Here is a 27,711-nt window from a genome sequence, read left to right as displayed (position 1 = left end):
ATGTTTTAGAAGATCAAGACATTTAACAAACTTTAAACACATATACACTCTGATTTCTAAACAAGAAATGGAACCTAATTGACCAAAATAAAAAAGGTGGGAAGAATGGGGAAACTCTTGTTATTCATAGTACTTTTTATGTACTGTCAGTAAAAAACACAATTGTGTAATATAGGTATCTTCACAGCATGAGATAAATTTTCTTCAGAGAAAAAGTCACCAAAATTATGGCATTGAAGCCAATTTTTAAAACTTTTATTGATTTCAAATTCAAAACAAAATCCAATTTGAACCACAAAATTCAGTTTGAACCACAAGTGGGAATACAGTGTGTTCAAGATATTTCTAAAGCTATTATTCTACATAATGATGAAACAGCATTGCATAATATGAACTTTTCATTCCGGTAGTTTATAGATTTTCTTAGGCAGAATTAAATTTTTTAACACCACTTAATAGGACTTCACAAAAAAGATATTTTTTAAATGACTTGCCAAATTTATCATTATGAGTTTTAAAACAAGTCTATAAATGGGTAAAGAAGCAAGCAAAATCTTCACTTTTATGTTTGCAAGGCTCTGCCTTTATAAAGCAAGAAGAGTAGATTATGTCTTTTTTGTTGAAAACTTTTTGTACTTAAATCTCACAAGTGTGTTGGCACTTAGAAATCCACATACTGTATTTCATCAGATTCTGATCAACCTGATTTTGTGTAATGCTAGTTCTACAAGGTACAGAAATTCCCCATTGCTCCTAATGCCAGGGGACTAACCCGAAGTTATTATTCCACTCTTATCTGTGCAGAAAAGTCTGTTGATCTTTTAACCAGCCCTCTGCCTTACCTGATGCCAAAGAGAAAAGAGACTGGAAAGATTCTTGCTGCCCTTGGAGCAAGAGACAACACAGGGAGGGGAGAATTTAGCTGTTGATGGGTTTAGCACATATCTAGATGTATGCCCTGGAACACAACACTGCCTCCAAGATCCTCTTTAAGTCATTTCTTAACACTATAAACTATATGGTGTTCTTAAGTCTGTATCGTCAAACAGAAGCTTCTGTTACAGTAATTAATCTGTCTCTGGAACAAAGTTTCTTTTAAGGAAAAACACTACTGACTAATGTGATTGCCAAATGTAGAGCTTGTTTTAAATGTGACTCAGAGTCCTCTAGAATGCCATGGCAACTACTGTGAGTCTGCTTATTAACAAAAAGGAAGAAAAAGAGGACTAATTTTATAGATAAATGTAAGGATGAATTACTGAAGTTCCAAAATCAAAGTCTGATTCTAAACACAGTAACAAAGAAATTTTTCCATTCAGGATTAAGATGTCTTTAAGAGTTGAAACGATTTTGGAGGTCATCCAGCCCAACTTCCATCCAGATATCACGCCTCTCACATATAGTAGTCTTCTGAATTATAAAAATTTATAAAGTTATTTTTTTAAAAAAAGCTACATAAATAAAAATTATACATATAGAAATATCTATTCAGCAATGCCATAATTTAAGTATTCAAATCAAACTGGGTAGAATTGGTTACTTCTCACCCCCACAGACTGTATTTACACACTAACACATCAAATTACATTTAAACAACAATAGTACTAACTGGACTAAAATGGAGAAAAAGTGTTCTAACACAGTCCCTAATATTTTCATAAACATAAAACTGCAAGTCACCAATGTGAATTGTATCTCAAACTGTCAAAAAAAACCTGTAAGTAACTTGCTAACCTGGAATTGGGTCTCTCATTTAAGGTTTGATTCTGGAATGTAAATAGGTTTTTCAAAGTAATAAAATCTCTTGTATATAGTCTATACATACTAATCGTTTACAGGGACTGTGAATCTATATAGCATCACAAATGGGAAGCTCTAGTGACTAACGAAGTATGTCCAACACAGAAAATAACTCTTTATTCAGTCAAAAGTATAAAAGGTTTGACCTTATTTGAAATACGAAAAAGCTGAGTACTTGAAAGATCTATGAAAATACTCAGCAAAGGTACTATGAAAAATTGAAAAAGTAACTTTTTTTCTCAAAAAATTGAGGCCACAGTATGTAACAGAACTTATTGCTATTTGAAATATTAAAAATAGGTTCATATATAGAAGAGATCATACTTTACTAATATAAAACGATATGCTCCTTTTAGAAGACATACTCTCTAGATCTCATTTCTAAAACTCTGTATTTTCTCATTTCCAAAATTTCTGTATATATCTAATCAAACTGACCTTACCAAAATCCCACAAATTATAAATCAATTAAAGTTCTGATCTCATTAATTTTAGCTTGTTTCATTTCATTAGCATTTGTTTTTTTAGTTCCAAAGGCTCCAGCAGCAAGTTCTCTCTTTGTGTTTTGTATTTTCAGCATATTTTCTTCAACAGAATCCTTCACAATGAACTTTAAAAAGAAAAAAAAAAAAAAATGGTAAGTACTTTTAGGTTACAATATTTAAAATCTTCAATGTAAAAAAAAAAAAAAAAAATTAAGACATGATAAAATCTTGGTCCACTATAAGGAAATCTGCTTTTCTACTGTATTACAAAGCTTTTAAAATTGCTCAATAATCTATTATAAACTATTTAGCTCTTTTTTTCCTCAATATGCAGTGAGTATATTCAGAACATGACATAGTAACTACAGCTGAACACTGCTTTCCCTCATCACTCAGTATGGCTTTCTTGTATAAAGAATATGGCTGTAAGGCCATAAAGTTACATCTTTACAACAGCACCAAAACCAGCAAACTTTATAGGCAACTCTGTAACTGGAATTAGCAATATAAATTTAGCATTATATTTAAATAGCCAAATGAGATTTTCCAAGAAATGGAATAAGCCTTTACCTGGTTTAACCTACAATCTGAAAAAGTTAAAGAGAAAAAAGATGCCTAAGAAGAATTTCTGATAGGGGCGCCCTGGGTGGCTCAGTCAGGTTAAGTGTCCAGTTTTGACTCATGTCATGATCTCATGGTTTCCATGAGTTCAAGCCCCACGTTGGGCTCTGTGTAGAGTTCAGAGCCTGGAGCTTGCTTCAGATTCTGTGTGTCCCTCTCTCTCTGCCTTTCTCCCACTCATGCTCTCTCTCAAAAATAAAAAAATTAAACATTTCTGATAAAAACCTTGATTAAAAAATATCCTCATTAACCTACAAATAAATGTCCTCAATCTTAAATGTATCCCACTAGAACTTTACCAAGTACAGTACACTTAAAACAATAAAAGGAACAGGTCAAGAATGATTACTATCACTACTACTATTCAACATTGTGTAGAGATCCCAGTAACTGTAATAATTAAACAAGATGAACTATACAATGTGAAAAGACCTAAGTAGAGAGACATACTAAATTCTTGTATGGGAACACTCCTTATTTATAAAGGAGACCATTCTCAAATTGATCATAAATTCAATAAACCCCAAAAAAGATTTCTTAAATGGGATCTGGTAACTTATAAATCCACAGTTCAATTCAAGAGTAAATAATCATATTAACCAATCTTGAAAAAAAAGGGTTAATGAGAACACTTTGTCCTGCTAGTTATCAAAGCATACTTTAAAAAACCATAATAATTATTAAAGTGATATTGTCCTGGGCTTAGGAAAAGAAATTAGTGAAACCGGAACACAGGAGCAAAAGTCCAGAAAGAGACTCACGTTAATATATATGAACTTGTTTATGATAAAAGTGACACTTCAAATAAGGAGAAAAAAAGGATATACTTTAGAAAAAAAAAAAAAAAAAAGATGGAGCACACGGCTCTTCATTTGAAAAAAGACCCATATCATGACTCCTAAAAGATAAAACATTTTAAAAGAATATGGGAGGGATTTGTTTTTAAATTCGAAGATAAATTCTAAGATCTTAAAATCCATAAGGTATTTTTAAAAAGCTGACCTGTTTTAAAATCATAAAAAACACAACCAGTTCAAAGGAAAAGCTTGATAACAAACCGTCTGCAATATACCTACCAAATTTTAAAAGAGTCCTTTATTTTATAAGACTATATTTTTACTTCATGAAAACTGGGCAAACACCAACCAATTCATAGAAAAAAATATTAACAGATAAGCGAAATATAAATATACTCAAAGTCTTAGGTATACGTAAATTGAAAGGGGACTTTTAAAAAAAATTTTTTAATGTTTATTCATTTTGTGAGAGAAAGCATGAGCTCTTGGGAGAGGGACAGACAGAGATAGGGAGACACAGAATCTGAAACAGGCTCCAGGCTCTGAGCTGTCAGCACAGAGCCCCGACGTGGGACTCGAATTCATGAACCATGAGATCACGACCTGAGGTGAAGTCAGATGCTTAACCAACTGGGCCACGTAGGTGCCCTTAAAGGGTACCTTTTTGACCATCACGTAAGGAAAAATTTATATCATGCTTATATATCATTAAGCCTATTTTGAAAACAACTTGAAAGCTGTAAGAGTTCTAAATCCAGAATTCTAGTTTCCTTAACCTATCCTGAAGAAGTACTTTTATGTAATATAATGTCAATTATAGCACTGTTTTTTTTTAAATTTTTTTTTTTAACGTTTATTTATTTTTGAGACAGAGACAGAGCATGAACGGGGGAGGGGCAGAGAGAGAGGGAGACACAGAATCGGAAGCAGGCTCCAGGCTCTGAGCCATCAGCCCAGAGCCCGACGCGGGGCTCGAACTCACAGACCGCGAGATCGTGACTTGAGTTGAAGTCGGACGCTTAACTGACTGAGCCACCCAGGCGCCCCTGGCACTGTTTTTATTAGCAAAACATTAGACTAGTTAAAGAAATTATGATGTATCTATATGCAGATGTTAAAAGAAAATGGCTTTGTAGGGTCATCAAATACACAGAAAGCAGAAGGTTGTTTGCTGAGGGCTGAGTTTCAAGTTGCGATGAAAAAGTTCTGGAGATGGATGATGGTGATAACTGCACGACAGTATGGAAGTAAGTACTGCCACTGAACTGGACACTTCACAGTATTTACTTCAGCTATTTTTATGTATACTTTACTAGTATAGGAAAAAAAAAGAATAGGCTCTATATGTACTTATATGGTAGTTCCCAATATATACTGCTAAGGGAGAAAAATAAAAGTATGATCCCATTTACCTTAAAAGAAATTTTTTAAAGGAGAGGTGTATACATACAAATGAATCTATGTAAAGTAGAGAAAGGGACTTTGAATAACATGTTAAACTACTGATGGTGGTTTCCTCTAGAGGAGATTAAAGGTGATCTTCATATTTTGTTCTGCATAATTCTGCAATCTTATAATAATATATTCATACATTTTTTTGTGTAATTTAAAAAACCAAATCAACTTAATTTTAAAACACATGGCTTAAAAACTCACTTTTGTGATGATAACTTCTTGCTTCTGGCCAAGTCTATGGCATCTGTCAAAGCACTGATCTTCAGCAGCTGGATTCCAGGCCTAACAAGAATATGAACGGCTTTATTACCACCCTGATCTGTGAGTTTTCTGCACATATCCTTTCATTTCAGTATTACTCATTCATCTATTACTGACTCAAATTTCTCTGACTGAATTAGATACTGACATGGGAACCCCACCAGCTCTGCTACTATGACCAGCAGCTACTCTCCATCATTTCACTCCACTGCTTCTAGTATCCAGTAACAGTGCCTGATGCATAGAAAGCACCCAGCATTAGTGATTAAGTCATCGAATAGTATCTTTTCTTTTTCATTTTGAAGTTGATGTATGTTTAACAAAGGAATAAAAGGTTACACATCCTCTTAAATGGCTTAATTTACATCAGAAAAGATACATAATTGGATCCATTTATGAAAAAAAGTTTTCTTTTTGCTGGTTTTTTTTTACTTCCATTTGTTAAAAGTCCTAAAACTAACGGCTCTGTTGATGTAATTTTTTGTATCTATATTTGAATGTGACTTCAAAATTGAACTAAAAGTAACATTAAACAAAGGCATTCTCTTGGAGACTTTTTTTTTTTTTTTTTTTAAAGAGAGAGCTGTGGAGAGGGGCAGAGGGAGAGAGAGAATCAGAGAATCTTAAGTAGGCTTCATGCTGGGGGCGGGGTCTCCATCCCACAACCCTGGGATCATGAGCTGAAATCAAGAGTTGGATGTTCAACCGAGCCACCCAGGCACCTGTTTGGGGACTGTCTTAAAGTGAAGACTAAAACAATGAAGCGAAGAAAAGAATAAGCAGAAACATATAGAGTTCTTCAGTCTAGAAATACAGGAGTCAAATGGTTTGGAAATACTATCATGAACTATCAGTGTAGGGATCATTAAATTTTAAACTATGGGATGATTCTTGAAGCTGAAAATGGGTTGTTGAGGGAAAAGTAACATTTACACAGCAAAGTACTATCTGAAAATGAAACAAAATCATAAATGCACATGTAAGTAAGTTTATAGTAGGATTCATACTCAGGCTGTTACTTTCTTCTATTTAAAGTTCCTTTGAGCTCTAGGGAAAAGGAGATTTTACTACTGTTGTAATCTGAGTTTTGGGTGGTTTTTGTACAGAAATCAGATTTTAAGGAAATATTTAGCTTATGGTTTTCTAAAACTGATAATCATATTTTGTACATATTTTGTATTTCACAATTGGACACGCTTAGAAACCGTTATACCAAGAGCCCAGGTAAAATGTTCTTTCTGTTGTATTTTATCTGGGAACCTTCTAATGAGCTGACAATATACGTATAGTATGACTACCAGGAATCTAAATTTATCTCATGATCTAAAACTGACAGTTTTCATTCTCACATGTACTGATGAAGGAAGGTAATTAGCTTTATCAAAAGTTCATAATCAAACATTTAAAATACACCTTAGCCCTTATGCAATATTCCATGAAAAGGTCAAAGATTTTCATGAGTTATTTTCCTGGAACGTGGCTTCCATTTCAAAGTTAGAAACATTTAAAATGTTCAATGAAAATCAATCTATGAATTACTAAAACATTCCAGAAGTTTTTGTAAACTGATAAAAGAATATAGTTTTTGATCATCAGTTTTATAAAACTATATTTGGTATCAATCTTTTCCTTATCAGATATTAAGATTATAACCGAAGAGAAAAATAATTTGGGAATCTGTCCAAAAATCATCTTTTAAGAATATCATCAGGTTAGTTAAGACTCTAGCAAAGATTTAAGACTTCATCCACAAAACTAAGGCAAGAAAACACAACAGACCACTGCCATCCATGACATTAATGTCTGTGAATGCCAAAATATGGCTCTGGCTAGTATTGAACTGGGTGGGTGTTATTACCCTCAGGTGAGGAAAAAGTCTTGGTAAGAGATGCGTTCATACATAAACTAGATGGCCTAACCAGAAGAACTCAAATTTGTAGCTCAGTAAACTTGGTTATGAAATTTTCTGAGTTTCAGGCAACAAGCTCTAAAACCACAAATCTCAAATCTATGAATCACAGAAATAGCAAATACGGTTGCCTCTAGCCCAAACAGTAACCCAGTACAAATTAGAAACTAAATTAGTCCAGAATGCCTGCAGCTCAAACAGCCTCTTTGAGCAATTAGAACAAGGTGCTGCTCCTCTGTGGATGTTCCTCCTAGGTCAGTTTACTGAGTAAAATTCAGTCTGAATTTTAGCTCCCACTCTACAGCTAAACCTATATTATACCAACCACAAGTGACTGCACCCTATTAGACGCTAGAATTTATCCAAAATATTCCATGAATGGTATTAGTTTCTAAAATTGTGATGCTGGACACCTGCACCTGAATCACATATGGTCTGTATTAAAACAGCTTCCTGGGTCACATCTAAGAACTCCTAAATCTCTGAGGATAGAGGTCAGAAATTACATTTTACCTAATTCTTTGCACATTAAAAATTGAGACTATTAGCACCATGATGGTAGCTACTTTGTCTACCTTGTTTATAGCCAGATTCCTAGTGCCTGTAAGACTCCTTGACACAACATAGGACTGCATTATTTGTTGGCCAAATGGATGAAACCACTACATTAAAAGCATGACAGATAACAGAAACTAATTGCATATATATAGAAGTAGAAAACTGCAGCACACAAATTAAAAACATGGACTTTGATGGGCAAGTTATTTTACTTCTCTGTGCTTCAGTTTCCTCACCTGTAAAGTAAGGACAGTAATACATTGACCTCATAGGGATATTATGACAATTTCATTTGATATATGTAAAGTGCTTAAGAAAAAGCCCTCAATACACATTTACTAAGTTATCACCTATTTCTAAAGTTTGCCTCAGAGTTTTCACAATCAATTATAACTATAAAGGTATTTACCAAACAGTTCATTTTTTAAAAAAGTTTAAAATCTACAGAACTACTTACTGGATCCATTAAAAACACGCGAGAAGCTGCAGAAAGATTTAAACCAACTCCACCTGCTTTCAAAGATAGAAGCATTATAGTTGGAGATCCTGCTTCAGTGTTTTGAAAACACTGAATTGATTCAACTCTTTTCTTCTGTGCCATAGAACCATCCAAACGAGTAAACACAAATCCAGAGGCTCTAATGGAAGGACAAAAGAGACAAGTAACACCTTCTATACTATTTTAAAAACATGTTAATTACAAATTTCATTCAACCAATTCTTCCACTCATTTATTCTGACAAATATTTACTAACCACCAGTCAGTATTTTTTCTGATAAATTCAGGACTTATCTTTAAAATCCTATGCTCCCAGGAAATATTGTGACTCTATCATTTTACATAGATGAGATGACTGTAACTGGTAAGACAATTATTTTTTGCTATCCCTATCAAAACACTTACATAAAATCCTTTTACTCAAAGTGAGAAACAATACTGAATTTACCTGAGTGGTGTTTCTATTAAAGACAGGAATGTTGTAAACTGAGAAACAACTAAACTTTTTATGTTGGGGTTCTTCTTTCTTAAGTCAATCAATGCATGCATTAGTGCATTAATCTGCAAAAAAAATTAGAACACCTGTTGGATTCCATTTTGAATAGGCAAAATACGTATAATTTTTTTATTAGGAAAAGAAAGGCCCTGCCCCCATTATTTCCCTAAAAATGCAAAAGTAAAAGACAATGTTTTTAAAAACACTGAAAAAATGCACTCATAAACTGAAGCTTCTTTGCTCTCAAATGCACCACTAGAAAATTAAAAAGTTAACACTAACAGAGCATAATATTTAAATGACAGGATGAAAAGAATTATTTTAATAAATGGTATCCTTATATAAATATAAAACAAATACTCAAATATTTGCCCATGTATATTTTACCTTTGAACTGGATGTCCATTCCATATTAGACTTTTTTTCAGTGTCACATGCCAATTCTTCTGGAGGACATTCTAATAAATTGTCTCCATGTATATCATTTCTGCATAAAGGACATTTAGCATGTGGCTATATAAGAAAAGAATAAGATATGAATGAAGCTTATCAGAGGAACAAATATCAACTTACCTAAAATTTTTTATCAAGTTTATTTGAGAGAGAGCAAGTGAGCGCACGATGGTGGGGCAGAAAGAAAATCCCAAGCAGGCTCTGCACCATCAGCACAGAGCCAGACATGGGGCTCAAACTCACGAACCGTGAGATCATGACCTGAGCTAAAATCAAGGGTGTTTTACCTCAGATGTTTGACCGACTGAGTCACCCAGGTGCCCCAACTTACCTCAATTTTTAAAAAGCATGGTAAATTCTAAAACCTTAATAGCTAGCATTTTATTAGACTTTTTAGATTCATCCACTTGAGATAAATCTGTACATGCTAAACTCCAGGCAGATGTAATGTTCTAATGTGTCAAGTGGGACTGGGTAAAAAAAGGAGCAAAAAGTATGTCATCTTGACTAGCAACAGGAGCTTGAAACAAATATTATAATATAGTTTACCCTTGAACATGGGTATGAGGATTTTTTTTCAGTAAATACAGTACAGTACTATAAATGAATTTTACGATTTTAGTATTTTCTCTTTACTGTAAGAATACCACATATAATATATAACAAAGATATGTGTCAACTGTTTATATTATCAGTAAGGCTTCCAGTCAACAGTAGGCTATTAGTAGTTAAGTTTTAGGGCAGATTTTTTGCACAGGGGGTTAGCACCCCAACCCCTGCCTTGTTCAGGGTGAAGTGTACTATTTGCAGACAAGTAAAGAAATCAGAAATAATAGTATCTTGAACCTAACTACATTACAGCACACTAGTTGAAACTGTTCTTTAGGAAAAAAAAAAAAAATTTCTGGGGCACCTGGGTGACTCTGTCGGTTCAGTGTCCAACTTTGGCTCAGGTCATGATTTCATGGTTTGTGAGTTTGAGCCCTGCATCAAGCTCTCTGCTGTCAGCACAGAGCCTGCTTTGGATCCTCTATCCCCCTCTCTCTCTGCCCCTCCCATCCTGCTTCTCTCTCTCTCTCAAAATAAATAAATAAACTTAAATTTTTTTTTTCCTTTTTAGATGGCTTACAAAGCTAGTCAAGACCTGTTAAATCCTATCAGGCTCATTTTTTGTGTCCATTTGTACCAACACAAGCTAATAAACAGTCTCCAAAATAACTACATACCAAATACTATTATAATAAAAAAGATTGTGAAACTAAAACAATGTTAAAAGTCAGTTTAGTGGTGTTAGCTTTGGGGAGGAGGGAGGAGGTAAATGATTGGAAGGGGACACAGGGAGACCAGAGTAGTAGTTAAATGAATGTGTTTACTTCATAATTCACTCAACTGCACAATCATGACTTAGGCATTTTTTCCTACAAGTATACCAATAAAAATGTTTAAAAAAAAACTCTACCTCAGCTGAAGAACTGCTTAAAGGATTATTCCACTTCAAAAATTCTACCATATCTAAGAATCTAGACCTACCTTATCCAATAGCCAATAAACACATGTGGCAAGCCCCTGAAATGCAGCAAAGGCAAACTGAGATGTGCTGTAACTGTACAATACCACACTCTGAACACTTAAAGTAAAAAAATCATGTAAAAATCTCAATTTTAGATATACTGGATAAACAAAAATGTCACTAACTGCACCTATTTCTACTAGAAAGTTTAAAATTACCTTTGTGTCTCACATTACTGATCCATTTATTGGATAGCAATGATCTTAACAGTAGAACTAGGATATTAACTGTGAACATGCCTCCAAATGTGTGGTGTCTTTTTATGTTTAAAAGGACTTAATTATAAGAAACAGATTATCTATAAAATACTGACATAATTAACCATAAAAGGTGCACTAGTAAGTCTAAGTAAATCCAACTCTTTACAATCTGTTGGACTTCGGTTTTCATTACACTCAAGACTCACTAGTGCACCATTCCATCAAACACTGACTCTGTACCTAGCATAAACTAACCTGCTCGTTCTGAATGACTTGGCAAATACAGGGCTTACAAAAGACATGTGCACAATGTGTTATGACAGGAACCGTTAAAGAATCCAAGCAAATTGCACATTCTTCATCAGAACCTGAGCTCAGAATTAACTTCATCTTCCTTATTAACTTCTTTCGTAGTTCTTCAGGTGTATCATTTCCTAGAGAAAAGGCTGAAAAATTAATTTCACAGCAAGATTTGTAATATGACTAGACAAGTTAATCTTCCTTATATGGGGAAAAGTTTTGCTTGGGTAGTCCTTATTTAGGTTTTTTCTATCATAGGCAAAAAGCATGGTTTAAATTAAAAAAAAATTCAGATGCTAGAATAGTAGCTAACCCACATAATATACCTTACACAACAGCATCATTATAGTCTGCACATACTACCACAGAATAAAAAGCAAATCCAATTTGTCACTGTTATCTGTCACTGGAAATCCTGGAAGACATCATTATTACTCCATTTCATTGGTAAGAATTTGTGGGTATATTCTTGAGTCCTATTCTAAAAACAATGTTCATCTGACAAATAAGAAACTGTATTCAGGTAATATGAAAAATTTCTCATCCTGATTTAAATATCCCTAACCAATATAATAGTGTAAACCAATCACATCTACTTACCTGAGGGACCACTGGAAGACACTGCATTCGTAAGAAGATGAGTATGACAACAAATCTGCCGCAATCTAAGCAAAAGACCCAGGACATCTGCATAGTGTGCAAGGACAGTCCCTTCATTAAAATACCTAGAGATAAAAATGTTAAATATTATGAAGGCCTTTAAACAATATTATTCCCTATTCTAAAATAGTGGAATAAAAATGGCATTGTTCCCTTCTTCTCTGGAAATCAAAACAGTGGAAAACAGAAAAGCAAACCACCTTTAATGAAATAAGAGACTTGTAACAATGAAGCAAGATATATGAGAAATGGCTGCCAGTTACAATAGAAGTTGGATAGAAGATACCGAGAGAGATGACTGCAGATCTCAAAGAGACCTGCCAGAGCACAGTTCTTCAAAACAGAAGGCACAACCCTTAGGGGAAAATCAACATGTTTCATATGCAAAAACAGAACAGGGTACATGGCTGTGGTCTGAACTTCCCTGGACAAGTTTTATACCAAAGAGAGAAGACCAGCTAAATAAGGAAATACAACAGACCTACTGTGTTTACAGAAAAGATTATGGGCATAAAATTCCATATTACAAGGAATCTACAGCTTCTGATCTCTGTTGTATAAGCACAAATAAAACCTAAAAGGCTCATATATAACCCTGAGTCATAATTTATATAGGGATACTTCCTACTAGTCTGTGACATAGCTGTGGCCCTCCCCCTTCATATTAACTTCTTATAAATAGTCCAGAAAGAACTCGAGACATTCAAATATAATAACCAGCAAAGAGCAAGGGAGGAACAAATGGCACTGAAAGAAAACTCACCAAAAAAATGTTGCCACAGAGCAAATAAAAATTATGAACAAGGATACTGCCATGATTTACTATCATGGCAAAACAAATGAAAACTGAGGTGGTACAGTTCAGAAGTGTGAAAGAGAAAAGTGAACCATCAGAGAAATGAAAGCCACATTGAAATCAGCATAAAAGAGACAAGCCACTGACATAAACATAAACAAGAATGTGGGAAACAGAAAGATAAAAAATAAAATTAAACAGGGGCGCCTGGGTGACTCTGTCAAGAGTCCAACTTCAACTCAGGTCATGATCTCCCAGCTCGTGGGTTCGAGCCCCGTATCAGGCTCTGTGCTGACAGCTCAGAGCCTGGAGCCTGCTTCACATTCTGTGTCTCCCCCTCTCTCTGCTCCTCCCTCACTTATGCGCTCTCTCAAAAATAAACTTAGAAAAAATAAAATTTAACAGAAAGATATAAAGGATTAGAATAAAATGATACCAATGGAAAACAAAAAAACATCTAAAACATACAAAGATAAAAAAATGGAACAGAAAACAACATTTAAAGAAAACTTTCCAGGAAAAGGAGGAGGTGGAAAAGCCCAGAATCTACAGATTTAAACAGTATCACATGTTCCAGAAAAAAATCAAGAGAGAGAGGTCTTGGTGCTGGACTTTAAAGAAAAACCTAAAATAAAATCAGGGTTTTCAATAGAAACATCCAACAGAAAATTCAGCAGGACAATGACAGGTTTCTGAAAGAAGAATGGGTAATCCAAAAATTATATACAATCACATTTATAAGTATATTAAGGCAATAGAAGTACAGCTTAATGATTAGGAGCACAGACTCTAGAGCTAGACTGAGTTGAAAACCTGGCTCTGCCAATTTAACTGTGAAACTTTAGGTAGGTTTTTCTTTTTTTTATGTTTATTTTTGAGAGAGAAAGACACAGAGCATGAGTCGGGGAGAGGCAGGGAGAGAGAAAGAATCCAAAGGAGGCTCCAGTCTCTGAGCTGTCAGCACAGAGCCTGACTTAGGGATCTAACTCACAAACTGTGAGATCATAAGCTGAGGCGAAGTTAGACACTTAACTAACTGAGCCACCTAGGTGCTCCGGGTAGATTTTTAACCTCTGTCTTCAGCTGTCACATCTTTATGAGGTATGTATTATTACCATGACACTATAAGACAGTTGTATTAAAAAAAGTTAATACATGGAAAACACTCAGAATAGTGTCTGGACTATGGTTAAGTCATATATCTATCCATCTATCTATCTGCTGTTACTATTAGTAATAGTAGTATTATGTCAACAAATAATTCTAAATAGTCAACAGTACAAAGAAGAGGCAATATAATATAAAGGTTAAACTCACAAGCTCTAGAACCAAACTGCCTGAATCTAAATACCAGCTCTGTCATTCACTAGCTGTGTGACCTAGTACAAGTTACTGTGCCTCAGACTCTTTATCTAGAAAATGTGGGTAATCATTGTATTGACTTGGTAAGATTGTTGTGAATTAAAACATATAAGCACTTGAATGCATAACATCTAGTAAGTGCTCAATAAATGTTACTAAATGTATTACATAGTAAGAAAATACTTTTAGGGGCGCCTGGGTCGCTCAGTCAGTTAAGCATCCAACTTTGGCTCAGGTTATGATCTTGCGGTTCTTGAGTTCGAGCCCCACGTGCTGACAGCTCAGAACCTGGAGCCTGCTTTGGATTCTGTCCCTCCCCTGCTCATTCTCTCTCAGAAATAAACAAACATTTAAAAAAGAAAAAGAAAACTTTTAAAACAATCTATTTCTTTTCTGCGGTTTCAATAGTTAACTCTTCTCAACATTTTCAAATAGAATAACCTTTACAACTAGTCTATTCCTTGGCATGGTCACTTACTACACTAATAGTCAGCATTTCAGTTTAACCGATCTCTTTTGAGTCCCAGATAAGAGTAGAAGCCTCCACCACTCCTCTTCCACCAGCCACTCCTGTCTTCCTTGTTAGCTCTCTTCTCATCCAGTCTCATGCTTTAATTACCATCTACACACAGGTGACTTTCAAACTTACATTAAGAACTTTCCCATGAACACTAGTTTCCTATATATGAGACATCTCCACTTAGAAGTTTCACAGGCATCAATGGGTCCAAAACTGAACTTCCGATCTTTCCTGAAAAAACTCTGCTCCTCCCACAGACCTATTTCTGCAAATGGTAATTTCAACTTTCTAGTCACATTCATGTGAAAAAGCTCAGTGTTATCTTTGACTCCTGTCTCCCTCCCCATCAGCAAGTTCTGTTGGCTCTGCCTTCAAACTATGACAGAATCCAACCGTTTTTCACCCCCTTCATCACCACTCTACTGTAGTGAAAACCACCATGATCTCTTACTTTGACTACTGCCACTCTTCTCCCTATCTATGCCCGTACTCCTAGAATCTAAATCTTAACACAGCAGTCAGTGATCCTTTTAAAATATAAGTAAGATTATATCACTCTCCTGGCTCAAAACCCTTCAAAGTTTTCTAAACTAAAGAAAGTAAGAGCCAAAGTCCTTGAAATATGCAGTAATGCCTTACAAAACCACCATGTAGTCCCCACTCCAATCTCTCTCTGACATCACTGCTATTCCATCTAGCTCATATCATCCAGCCACACTTGCCTCCGTTGCTTTCTAAGCTCACCAAACATGCTCCCAACTCAGGGTCTTTATACTTGCTGTTCCCTCTGAAATGTCCCCAAGTCCAGTCTCTTTTAGACCTATTCCCACATATCACCTCAGTAAGGTCTTCACTGAATAACCTATTAGCTTCAACACTTCCTATCCCCTTTCTCTGCTTTAGTTTTTTTCCATAAAATTTAATTTTTTTTTAATTGTCTGTTTCCTGCCATTAAAATATAAACTCATTGAGGGTAAAGACTTTTGTCTATTTTATTATGTTGTATCTCAAAATGTATTACACAGGCACTTAATAAATTCTGGTTGAAAGAATGAGTATGAATGAAATTTCAATCACCACTGCAAAATTCTGATATCTGAAATCACTTACTTAGTTAGAATAATCTTTTTCAAACTAATTCCTGTTAAACCTGCTTCGTATTTCAATGAAGTTCTCGTATCTTGAAGATTCGCCTATTTTCTCAGCCCTCTTTTGCCTTTACTTGTCTCCTACTCATTCTGGTTCCATAAGCACTACCATCAAACATGTTCTTGCTTGGACTAGAATTTCTCACCTTCTACCAATCCCCAATCCCTTTATAATCTACGTCATCAGCTCCTATTCCCCAGATTTCACACGTTGTTGGAAAGTCCCAGATTTCACGTGTTGTTGGAAAGTCTACATATATTCAATACTACATGAAGCCTGTATCCCACTCTAAGAACTTTAACAACTTTTTATAATGGCTGCAAATCCAGCTATCTTCAACTTCCCACCACCTTTCTCTGTAGATACCCTTTGTCTCATATTTCACTGACTGCACTCTTTACCCCCCACTAGGCTTCATTTTTATCCACCAATCTGCTTTATTCTCTTTTCTATGTGTAGTCTCTTCTATGCTTTCTTTTCTCAAGGCAGATTTTTCAAATAAAATGCAAAACATTGACAGAGCAACCAACCAGCAATCCTATGTACCAGTCTCACTTTCTTCTTCCGTTTACAAACTTCATGAAAGTGGTCTACCCCTACCTACAGCTGCTACTTCTTTGCAATTCCCTTACACCTACAATTTGGTACACACCTCACTATTCTGGTGAACCTATGTTAAGATTTTACACCAATAACTCCTGAATCACCATTTAAATGGCTTTTCTAAGTCTCCATACTATCTGACACTCCTAACCATTCCCTCTTTCTCCAACAGTTTTCTTTACTTTTCTTAATTCTGCCCTTGATAGAATCTTCTACATAAACTTCTCTTTATTTTCCTACTTCTTAAATGTGGACATTCCCCAAAGTTTTGGTCCTTAAATAGGTTTTTTATCTCTCTCTGTCTCTGTCTCTCTCTCTCTATATATACTTCCCTCAATGTTTTTATCTACTCCCATGATAGAGAGCCAGGAATAGAACAAACAAGGTCTAACTAGCCATTCATAATTCATCATTTCATTTTTTTTCCTAACTTAAGGAATTACTTACCTGGTAAGTTGTAATACAATTTCATTTACTTCCAACTACAAATTCATGAAAAACAATTTAAATAAAGAAGCATATTATCTTTCAGTATACTTCAGACTTTACTGCTGACATTTCTAAAAAATACTATTCAGTTAAATAGGAAAGAAAATAAAAATTATTTTCTAAAATGGCTTTCTTTTTTCCATACCTTCCAATAGTAGCTCTGCCTTCATTTTTTACAGACTGATAAATTTTTCTCTCTTCATCTGAAAGTGTAATGTGCTGAATAAATACTTTACGTTCTGGTAACTCCAAAACAGGTTTTCCTTTAATTTTGCTGGTCTTTGTTCTTCTAAGAGTAATATTTTTAATTAGGGATTGTAAACGCCTAGTCAAAATAAAACAAATAATTACATAACTTTTCATTTCTGTGTAAGCTGACTTAACAACAACAAAAAAAGTATTTTAATATATTACTGTTTTATAACCTAGTAAGTTTTTTAAAAATCCCTTATTTGGAGTTTTATCCAATATGATATCATAAGAAATATATTCTACAAATATAAAATTGTAGCAACGATGCACTGATTGCCCTCAACTCAATACTTGTCACAGTCTAATCTTCTATCTTGCCTTTATTTTTCTTAACTTCTCCCCATTTTTGTTCTAATCACTAACTTTTTTACTTATTTCTGTTAACTACATCACTCAATATTCAACACTCAAATTCTTAAGTACCTACAGTAATTGCAAGGCATTATACAAATTTCATAAACTCCAAATGAGAAAACATCTTACTTTCAAAAATATTTTTTCAGTAATATGAAAATCACAGTACAAAATAAGTAATTTTTACAAAGTAAAAAATTTAAAAAAATTTAAAATTGCCAAAAAAATTAAAACACAATGTGACAATTCAGAAGAAGGGAGAAATGCCTTCTAGGTTCTACAACCTTTATACTCCCTTCTCATTATCAGAAAAAAAGGAGGCACATCAATTCTTTAAGGGAAAGTTTTTCCTAACACTGAAATATAAATAAAATTTCTTAAATTATAATTTACATAGTTGGTTCTGAAAAGCAAGCAGACAGTACTACAAACTAGGTTGGTGGCTTCTGAACCTTTTTCCCTATAACCACAGTAAGAAACACATACCATCCAGCAAACATTATTATATAAACACACATACACATATAACAGAAACATCTCACAAAAACAATACTTACTATGTGTGATATGCTCTATTTTCTTAAACCTTCTATTCTACTTCACTTTGTTTTATAAGGCTAGCTGCCATCTTTATAATGATTTCACAACCTGCTAATGGATCCCAAACGCTGAAAACCACTGCTCTAGCCAAAAACCTTAAACCACATTATTAGAGGAGCACCCTGTGAAATGGCTATCACCAAGTTGAATTTTATTTATGTCTCCATGAGAAATAGCTTTCTGTCTTATTGATGCGAGTGTATATCCTACCATTCGATTACCACTATATAAAGTTATACAAGGTAAGTTATGAAAATTTAGTGCATACTGGATGTTCAGAGCATATAGTTTTTCCTGCCACTGTTTAACCAACTAATGGTGGTTTCAGGGGTAACAGCAACACACAAAGACCATAAAGCTCTGCCTTTCCTTTTAGTTAGACTAATATCAAAGAAAGGAAAAGCTTGTTTTAGTGGTAGTTAGAAATCTTTGTCTTCCCAGCCAACAATCGTTAGGTTCTGAGAGCCAAAGGCATGAAGCTATAAATGCTTTTGGGAGAAGAAAGCCAACAGTGAAGTTAAAATAGTATTCAAAGTGGCAATTGGTTCAAGCTGCTTACAGTTATTTGTTGCTAATATTAATCCGTTTTCATGAAATTACTTACCTAAGTCCCCCTTCATCTCCCATTGTGACAGGACGCTGTATTGTTCTATGCCACCATTCTCTATCAAGAAATGGCTTAAGTTTTAAAAAGGAAAGAAGAGACCACAAATCCTTCAAAGAATTCTGAATCGGAGTACCTAAAAATAACAGAAAACTGTTGTAACTCCACAACCAGAATATCCATTCAGAATATCCATCTGACCCAATCAGAGAAAACAACAGTTGAAAATAGGCATTCTGTACTAGGCACACCCTCTATCAAGCTGTAACTATAATCCTTTGTTAAATACATACACAATCTCAAAATACAGTTTTGCTCTAATTTTTAGCTCTTACTTGCCATACTAATAAAGAAAAAAACCACAGCCCAGTGAATTCAACTTTCTCCTTATCCAAGAACATGTATTTATTTGATTTTAAACCAGCAGTACTGACAAGAAGGAAAAAATGACTTTGAGTTTATATCTTCTTCCCCATTTTCTAGTACAGGCGTCACAAGTAGCACACAAGCTTGGCTTCAAGATGAGAAATAGGGAAATCAAGATTCTGATTGAGAATTAAAGTGTCTAATCAATCTCCAAGGTTCAAAAAGAAATCTAGTGATTGTTCCATTATATTATTCAATGTTGCCATAGCATGGGGAACTGTGAAGAACAAGTCAAAATATTTTATTAAATGACCTCAATGATTAATTACAGAACAAACTTTTTATATTCACATAAAACTTACAAGTTACCTAACTCACTTAATGATACATATTTGAGAATTTTTTAAATATAACCTTTTTACCTGTTAATACCCATCTTCTCTCTGCTTCTAAATCAAGTACAGCTTTTGTCTGCTGAGCATTTGGATTTCTTATCGCATGTCCTTCATCCAGGATCACTCTTAGCCACCTTATGCTATGTAATGGACTATCACCTTTAGTCTGAAATAAATGTTTCATGTGAATTAAAAACACAGGGAAGTAAAACAGTATTTCACGTAATTTGGTAAATACACATTGCTACTATTTTTTAGCATCAATGCTTACTATGTGGTAGATACTGCTTTAAGCAGTACACACGTTAAGTTACTGAATGCTCGGGGTGCCTGGGTGGCTCAGTTGGTTAAGTGTCTAACTTCAGTGCAGGTCATGATCTCACCACTCTTGAGTTTGAGCCCAGTGTCGGGCTCTGTGCTGACCGCTCAGAGCCTGGAGTCTGCTTCCAATTCTGTGTCCCCTCTCTCTCTGCCCCTCTCCTCACACTGTCTCTTTCTCTCAAAAATAAACATTAAAAACAATTTTTTTAATTGCTGAATGCTCAAAAGCTTACAAAATATTATTGTTACTCCTATTTTACAGATGAGAAAACTGAAGCACCAAGGTGTGAAGTACGTATGTTACTCAAAGTACTACAGCTAGGAAATAGCAGAGCTAGCATTCAAACCTAGGTAGTCTAGCTCTCTACTGCGACTTTGGTTCAATACACTGAGCTAATTTCACCTCAGATTAAAACTGTAATGATAGAAAAATTTTCAGTAGTAAGAATTATTGAATTTAACATAATTAGTTTCTTTTATGTAATAGTTAACGTTCTTACCAGAAGACCAAAATTTTGACAATAAGGTATTTTGAAAAACATTTTAATGACTGGAATAGGCAAACAAACAAAAATTAAACTTTTAAATGAATCAGGAAACTCATAAATTTCAGCTATTAAAAAAAAGTTTATTTTTAAACTGAGATAATTAAATCATTGTGATAGAAAATAATATTCTAGAATACAAGAAAAAATAGAATTCACTTACAAACTGCTATCTAAACTTAGTTACAATTCTAATGTAAAACTGTAGCTTTAAGTGTTCTAAATGGAAAATATTCATAATTAGCTGAAGAAAGCTGAACTTTTTTTGCAGAGTATTAAGAAACAATCTCCTATTTACTTCCTACATATTCTTAAGTATTTAGAAAAAAAGAGCACAAAGTCTGATTTTTAGAACACTTTAGAAACCTGAAGTGTATTTCTCAAATTCAACTTCTGAAATAGGAGTCTCAGCATACTTACTCCATAGTCATGAGTTAAAATGTTGTATGTAGTCAAAACAATATCTTGTTTTGAAAGCAAGGTTGGGTCTCTTATACGGTCAGGACCATAATAAACATAAAAATTCAAGTGCACATCTGATTTTATATGTTGTCCAAATTGATCCTAGAAGAAAATTAGAAATATTTTAAATAGTAAGCAGATTAGTGTCGGGTATAATATAAAAAAGTATTGTCCTGGCAGTAGTATCACAAATCAAACTATTAAAATTGCATAAAATCAAGTTTCCTGCTATCTAAACTAAAATAACAACCATGATAATAACAACACTAATTATTATTGTATTGTCAGGAAAACTGACATATATGCCATAATAATACACTATATAAATTTTGCCTGGCCCTACCAATGAGCAGCCACTTCATTTTTAGAAGGAAAAACAACCAAGTCTTTTAAACAGTAATTAATTTTTTAAAAATTTAGTATTAATAGAAAGGCTCTACTGCTCCCAGGAAGTAAACTTGATAATATCAAAATTAAACAGCAAAAGAACAACAAATATTTTCAAGAATGTAGGCAGAGATTCAAGCTCAGTATCTACTTTTATTCATTTATCACAGGCCTACTATCGGTCAGATTATCAACCAGAAGGGTGGTATAGCTAAAAAGAAAAATAAGACCTAGTCCCTGCCCTCTCTGAGGACATAATCAATTTAAAGCACTTGACTTTTTTTTAAATCATGAAAACAATAGGTCTGAGGAAAAAAAAAATCATGATTAGATTGGGGGAAAAAAGGACACCAGAGAAACAAAGCTCTCATTCTTAGGTAGGAGATGATAAACCCCTAAACCAGAATGTCAGAAGTAAGAAGAGAATAAAAAGGACAGGTATGAAAGAAAAATACCAAAAAAAAGAGACTGATGGGACTTGAGGACTCATAAATATGGGATATGAAAAAAACAAAGAACAAAAAAAGCCCTTAATACTTAAAGTGAGTGCCTAGAACTGTGTGATAAAGATATAAGTTTAAAAAAAGAAGGGGAAAGTAGGTATAAAAATGAGAAAAAGATAGTATTACTATTTTAGACATTTAAAATTTTTGGCCACTACAGAATGTCTGACTAGAGATGTATACTACAAATATTTAAATACTGGCCTGTAATACAATGTAGAGATGGACTTTATAAAGTTATCAGCAGACAGTACACGAAGCTTAGGAATGAGTAAGATATTCTAAGAACATGTATAATGAGAAAAGAAGGTTAGGAGAAGAGCCTACAAAATGATAGTATTTAAACAGTCGGCCTCTATTTCTACTAGGACAGGATTTAAAATATTCCAGCAAAGAAAAAAACAAAGCAAATGTGGCAAACTTTTGAAATTCTTGAATCTTGTTTAAGTAAATGCAGATTTGCTTAAAAAATTTTCTAATATTTCAAAAAAGATACCGTGCTTGTTAAGCAGGGGGGAAAGGCAGACTAAATAGAAACCATGGGAGAAAAGTAGTGGTCAGAAACCTGGGGGAGCAACAAAATTGGACAGGGTGGGGAGGGGAAAAGTATTAAAATTTCAAGAAGGAATACAAGGTAGATTTTTTTAGCTTGTAATTTATGTTCATTCCCTCTCTCTGAAAAAGGTTTAGGGGCACCTGGGTGGTTCAGTTGGTTAAGCATCTGACTCGATTTTGGCTCAGGTCATGCATGATCTTATGGTTTTGAGTTTGAGCCCCATGTCAGGCTCACTGCACGGAGCCTACAGATGTCTTACAAAATAAAACATAACAAAATGCTGTAAAAAGAAAAAGCGCAGAAGTAAAGAAAAAGGGAACTCAGCGGACACGGCAACAATGAGGTCACTGAAGGCCTTCATAGTTACTATAGAGGGTGAGAGCAAAAACCAGACTACTATGAGCTGAAGAGAGAATGATACCTGAAATAGTGAAGGAATAAATATTAAGAAAAGAGGATAAAACATGAAAGACTTAAGGTGAAAATGCAGAGAATTTTATTAAGAAAACCGGTGGAAAAGGAAAAGAGAAAGAATCCAATAGAAAACTGAATCAATGGGCTGCTTTGAAATGGAAAAAAAAAAAACGTATTTGTGAAAGGACTAGAACTGAAATAGAAAAAAATTAACTTTCCTGGAAAAAGAGAGTTACGGTATTGAGTTTCTAGTCACTGTGCTAAGTGCTGTATATGAATAAAATAGATACTATTTTGTTTTCCATTGGGAAGAGAAGTAACTTGTCCAAGTATTCAGAATAAATATGTGGTGGAAGTGTGATGGTCTCTTACAGCTTTAACTGTATTCCTTCCCAGATCTGAAGACAACAAAAGGATAAGGTAGTTCTAGCCTACTCATTAGGGTGCTAGGTCATTTACTTGGGGGTTAGGAAGAATTAGCTTATTGAGAGATTGCAAAATTTTAATCTCAGCCAGGATTCCATATATGCCCAACCAGCTCTCATTCCTTAAAAAATCAGTTTTCTCCATAATCTCAGTAGGCAAGACTTTGCCAAGGTTTCCTTTCTGAAGTTTATATTATAAAAATTTTGCTGTTTTCCAAATATTAAATTATAATGAAATACTGACCAGCCACTTTTAAAAAACATATCCTGAACCCAAGCTCTTAAAGACTCATAGTTCTGTTTATACTTCCTTAATACTTGTAAACCTCACCCTGAAACTGTCATTCTAGTACCTGTGTACTGTCCTTCCCACAATGAACTACATCTCAAAAAAAAGAGGATAGTTTTTTTGGAATCAAAAAAAGAGCAAGAGGGAACTAAACCTCACTCTGGTCTCAAGAGGGAAAATGACACACAAATCAGAAAAAGATGTTAATTTTAAAAATCTATATCTATATATATACACCAAAAACTTATAATAAAAAGAACCAAAGAAGGCACAAGTACATAAAAGTCAAGAAGAAAATAAAGAGGCACAGAATTGACAATTAGACAATAACTACTAATCTTTTCCAAATCAAGTTAGAGAACAAGTGGCAGAAGCCAGATTATAGGCTAAGAAGTAAAAGCACAAAGTGGAAATTAAACCCCAAAAGGTACGACAGAGAAGGAAAGGATAAGAGCAGCAACTTAAAGGTGAGAAATAATCAAGAGGAAGTAGTTAAAAATGAAAAAGATCTGAGTATGTGTCAAGAAAAAGCCACTGGGAAGAGACTAAATAACCAGGGAAAGAGAAAAATAACAGATAAAATGCAAAGGTGGAAAGAGATGGAATCCAATGCCTAGACTAAGATAATGGTCTTACAAAGAGTGGGACCTCTTCCACCTCTGAGATTAGAGGAGAAAAGGCCAGGAGAGATGCAAATAACCTTTGACATGGCAAGAACAGAAGTTCACATCCAGTGGTCCTTATGTTCACAATGCTTCCTATAGTCATTATTTCATTATAACATGCAGCTTGAAGCTCAAACTGGAAAGGAAACACAACCAAGCTGTTCCTTATACATAACACAGAAAGAGGTTCTATTCTAATGTAATGTTCTAGAATAGAATTCAATCTGGAAGAAAAAAAATTTTCTGGTAGTCGTAAAAGCATAGGCTCTAGAATTAGAATGTTGGAGATTATATCTTAGCTCCATCATTTATTAGCTGGATGATCTTAGGCAAGTTCCTGAATTTCTCTGTGTTTCAATTTGGTCACCGGGAAAATGAGTATAATAGTTGTGAGGACTAAACGAGAAAGTCTATGAGAAGAGCTTAGGGAATAACGGAGTACATACGAGTTCACTAAATGTTACAAGTTGTTATATAAACAAAAGATATTGCTAGTGTAGTTCTTAGAAAAGAGTTTTCAATAGTTCATAAACATAGTGGAATCTTAAAATTATATACTTTTCCTACCTTGGGGGACAGAAATGGCAGAGGAAGAACTATAAACCAAATCTTATGATAATAATTAATGATGTTTCTTTTACTATAAATCTTCAAAAAAAAGAAGTACTTCAATTCAGCAAATAAAACCCCGAGTCACCTAACAAATTATTTTGACTTAGACATAGAGTGCTGACCAAACATATTTCTCCTAATGAATGACTTTAACAAAATACTTTTCAAGATGAAAACTAAAATACAAATTATGTCACATTTTAAAAGGCTGTGAAGACTTACAATCCAGTTGCTTAACACAGAAAGTGGACAGATGATCAGTGTTGTTCTTGGTCTCTCTTCAACATCAGTTTTCTTTGAACTCTCTACTGCAGATGCTCCTAAAAGAGTGAATCAGTTGAAACAGTCTTCAGCTTTTTTTGCATATATATGAAGTCAATAAAGAGATGGCAATATGTGCTTCTATGAAAAGAGTAATTAGGAAGAATTAAAATGAAGCAGATAGACTTCTGTTTCCAGCCATGATGAAGTAACAGGAACTAGATTTTTACCTTGTCGATTTATTATTTTTTACCTTGTCACTTTAAATAACTACAAATCTAGACACTGATTACTTATGGGAGGTAGAAAACTATGATTGAGAGGGGGCACATGGAAAAAATCTGGAATATTTCCTGGTATGTATTTGTTACTCATAGTTATTAAGATAACATTTGTTCTATGCAGTTTTTGGAATCTGTGCTATAGTTAATGTGGTAACCAGACTCCAAGATGGCCCCTAATAATATCCACTTTCTGACTGTCACAACCTCACATGGTACCCTCCCACATTCTATCAGGGATATGGCAAAAATGGTGATACACCACTACTGAGATTAAGTTTCCCCCCCACTGCTCCCACCCCCCTTCTCTGATCACTCCCTTTGGAAGAAGCCAGCTGCCATGCTGCAAGGATACTCAGGCACCCTATAAAAGGACACACTACAATTTTATTTTCCATTCCCTACTGGACAGTACTTATATTATTTCAACATTTTTCTAAAAAACACAATAAAAACTTTTTTTTCAGGTATCCTTTTACATATCTAGGTGATTTATCTATCTTCATTATTTTTGCCCCAATTGCTCATACCATGGTAATTTATACTCCATAGTACCTGGGAGTTCCTGTTGCTGCACAACCTTGCCTATACTTGCACTGTGAGATTTTTAAATGTTTGTAAATATAATGGGTGAGATAGTACCTCTCTGTTCCTTTAATTTGATTTCCTCAATGACTGAATCTGCCTATCTTTCCCCACATTTATTGGTTGTGTTTTCTTTCTTTGGAATGTACATTTGTATTCTTAGTGGCTCTTCTCCTACTGGATTGTCTTTTTCCAATGGATTTGTGGAGGTTTCTTTACACATTCTAAATGCTAATCTTTTGTAAGTTACACTTTCCAGAAATATCTTCTTCAGTCTTATTTTTTACCTCGTTTATGGTGCACTTTGATGCATGGAAATTTAAAATGTAGTAGAATTTCATCAATTTTTTCCTTATAATTTTTTGTGTCTTATTTTAGAAAACACTGTCTACCACACGATACCACTTCTGTCTCTACTCACTGATTTTTGTTTCTATTCTGCTTTTCTTCCAGAAATATGCTTATTTTGTTTTTTGGGTTTTTTTCACAGCTATGATTTTTTACAGTTTCTCTCTTCTATTATTATGGCTGTGTGCCTGCAAGGAAAAAGAACTTTCTGTGTGTGAACTTAATTCTAACTGAATTCTATCTTAATTCTATCTCAACAGAAAATTCCACATTTCTTAAAATTTCTAAAATTAGGGTTGAGTATTCTACTTGAAATGCCTGTATTTTCCATCCCTTTTTTTTTTTTAAGTTTATTTATTTTTGAGAGAGAGAGTGAGCTACGAAGGGAGGGAGGGAGGGAGCACATGTGCACACAAGCAGGGGAAGAGCAGAAGAAAGGGAGAGACAGAAAATCCCAAGCAAGCTCCACGTTCAGTGTGGAGCCCAACAGGGGGCTTGATCCCATGATTGTGAGATCGTGACCTGAGCTGATGAAGCCATCCAGGCACCCCTATTTTCCATTCCTGTCTGATTCTTAGACCAACATCATTCTGTGATGCGTCAAATAACCTCTTTAACAGGTCCCTTTCATCATTCTTTACTATCCACCTTTATTTTATTCACAGTGCTTATTATTTAAAGTTCTGTGTTCAATTATTTATGTTTCCCCACCATTAGACATAAGCTATGAAACAGACTTTTATCTGGTATATCCCCAAAATGTAAAACAGAGGAGACTAAGGGACAGAAATATAGTAACTCATCCCAGATCTCCTTAACCCTAGAGATCAATCTCTTTGCATCTCAAATATTTAGAGTCTTACAGTGTTTTCCTATGAATTACAAAATATAAAATTATAATAAAGGTCACTAACATTCATAAGTGAAAAATTCTACTCATACTAAGAACTGAATATTACAATTTAAAGAATTCATATTAAATTAGGTTTTAAAGGGCCATCAAGGGGCACCTGGGTGGCTCAGTCAGTTAAGCATCCAACTCTTGATATTGGCTCACGTCATGATGTCACAGTTTGGTCCATGAGATCAAGCCCCACATAGGGCTCCTGACACAGCAAAGTCCACTTAGGATGCCATTGCTCCCTCTCTCTGCCCCTTCCCTGCACATGTGTGCTCTCTCAAAATAAACACTAATATATATTTTAATGAAAAAAATAAATAGCCATCAATTGCTCTAGGCCTTCAGTAGAAGAAAATATTTCTGCTACTAAGATGAGTAAAGGATCTCTTTTCCATCATATTTCTGACCTAACTAAAATAAACAGAATTAACAAAAGAAAAGGTATTAGAAGGAAAACACATAAACATGCACTTCCAAGAACAACAGGATTCTGTACCTTTTTCTTTAAAAAAAATTTTCTTTTAATGTGTACTTTTGAGAGAGACAGAGTGTGAGTGGGGAAGGGGCAGAGAGAGAGAGGGAGACACAGAATCTGAAACAGG

At 34.4% G+C, this 27,711-nt stretch overlaps 1 protein-coding gene across 6 annotated transcripts in view; it reads right to left on the bottom strand.

The window, feature by feature from the left end:
• Nucleotides 1-151: 151 nt before the first annotated feature.
• The window catches only part of HLTF (helicase like transcription factor), a 49,376-nt gene continuing 21,816 nt past the window's right edge, over nt 152-27,711 (bottom strand). For 2 of the 6 annotated variants that reach the window (XM_049629699.1, XM_049629702.1), the window contains exons 14-25: nt 24,956-25,053; nt 20,841-20,984; nt 19,582-19,720; nt 18,794-18,929; nt 17,129-17,308; nt 12,005-12,129; nt 11,360-11,550; nt 9,269-9,394; nt 8,834-8,946; nt 8,344-8,524; nt 5,360-5,440; nt 152-2,410 (exon numbers count right to left, since the gene is read on the bottom strand). In XM_049629699.1, the coding sequence (XP_049485656.1) occupies nt 2,258-2,410; nt 5,360-5,440; nt 8,344-8,524; nt 8,834-8,946; nt 9,269-9,394; nt 11,360-11,550; nt 12,005-12,129; nt 17,129-17,308; nt 18,794-18,929; nt 19,582-19,720; nt 20,841-20,984; nt 24,956-25,053 (1,667 nt within the window). In that variant the 3' untranslated portion in view covers nt 152-2,257. The remainder of the gene's footprint in view (nt 2,411-5,359; nt 5,441-8,343; nt 8,525-8,833; nt 8,947-9,268; nt 9,395-11,359; nt 11,551-12,004; nt 12,130-17,128; nt 17,309-18,793; nt 18,930-19,581; nt 19,721-20,840; nt 20,985-24,955; nt 25,054-27,711) is intronic. The other 4 variants (XM_049629703.1, XM_049629704.1, XM_049629701.1 and 1 more) reach the window with 3 other exon arrangements.

This window comes from Panthera uncia, chromosome C2, assembly GCF_023721935.1.
Source record: "Panthera uncia isolate 11264 chromosome C2, Puncia_PCG_1.0, whole genome shotgun sequence".
Lineage (NCBI taxonomy): Eukaryota > Metazoa > Chordata > Mammalia > Carnivora > Felidae > Panthera > Panthera uncia.
This window is presented reverse-complemented; position numbering and strand designations above follow the sequence as displayed.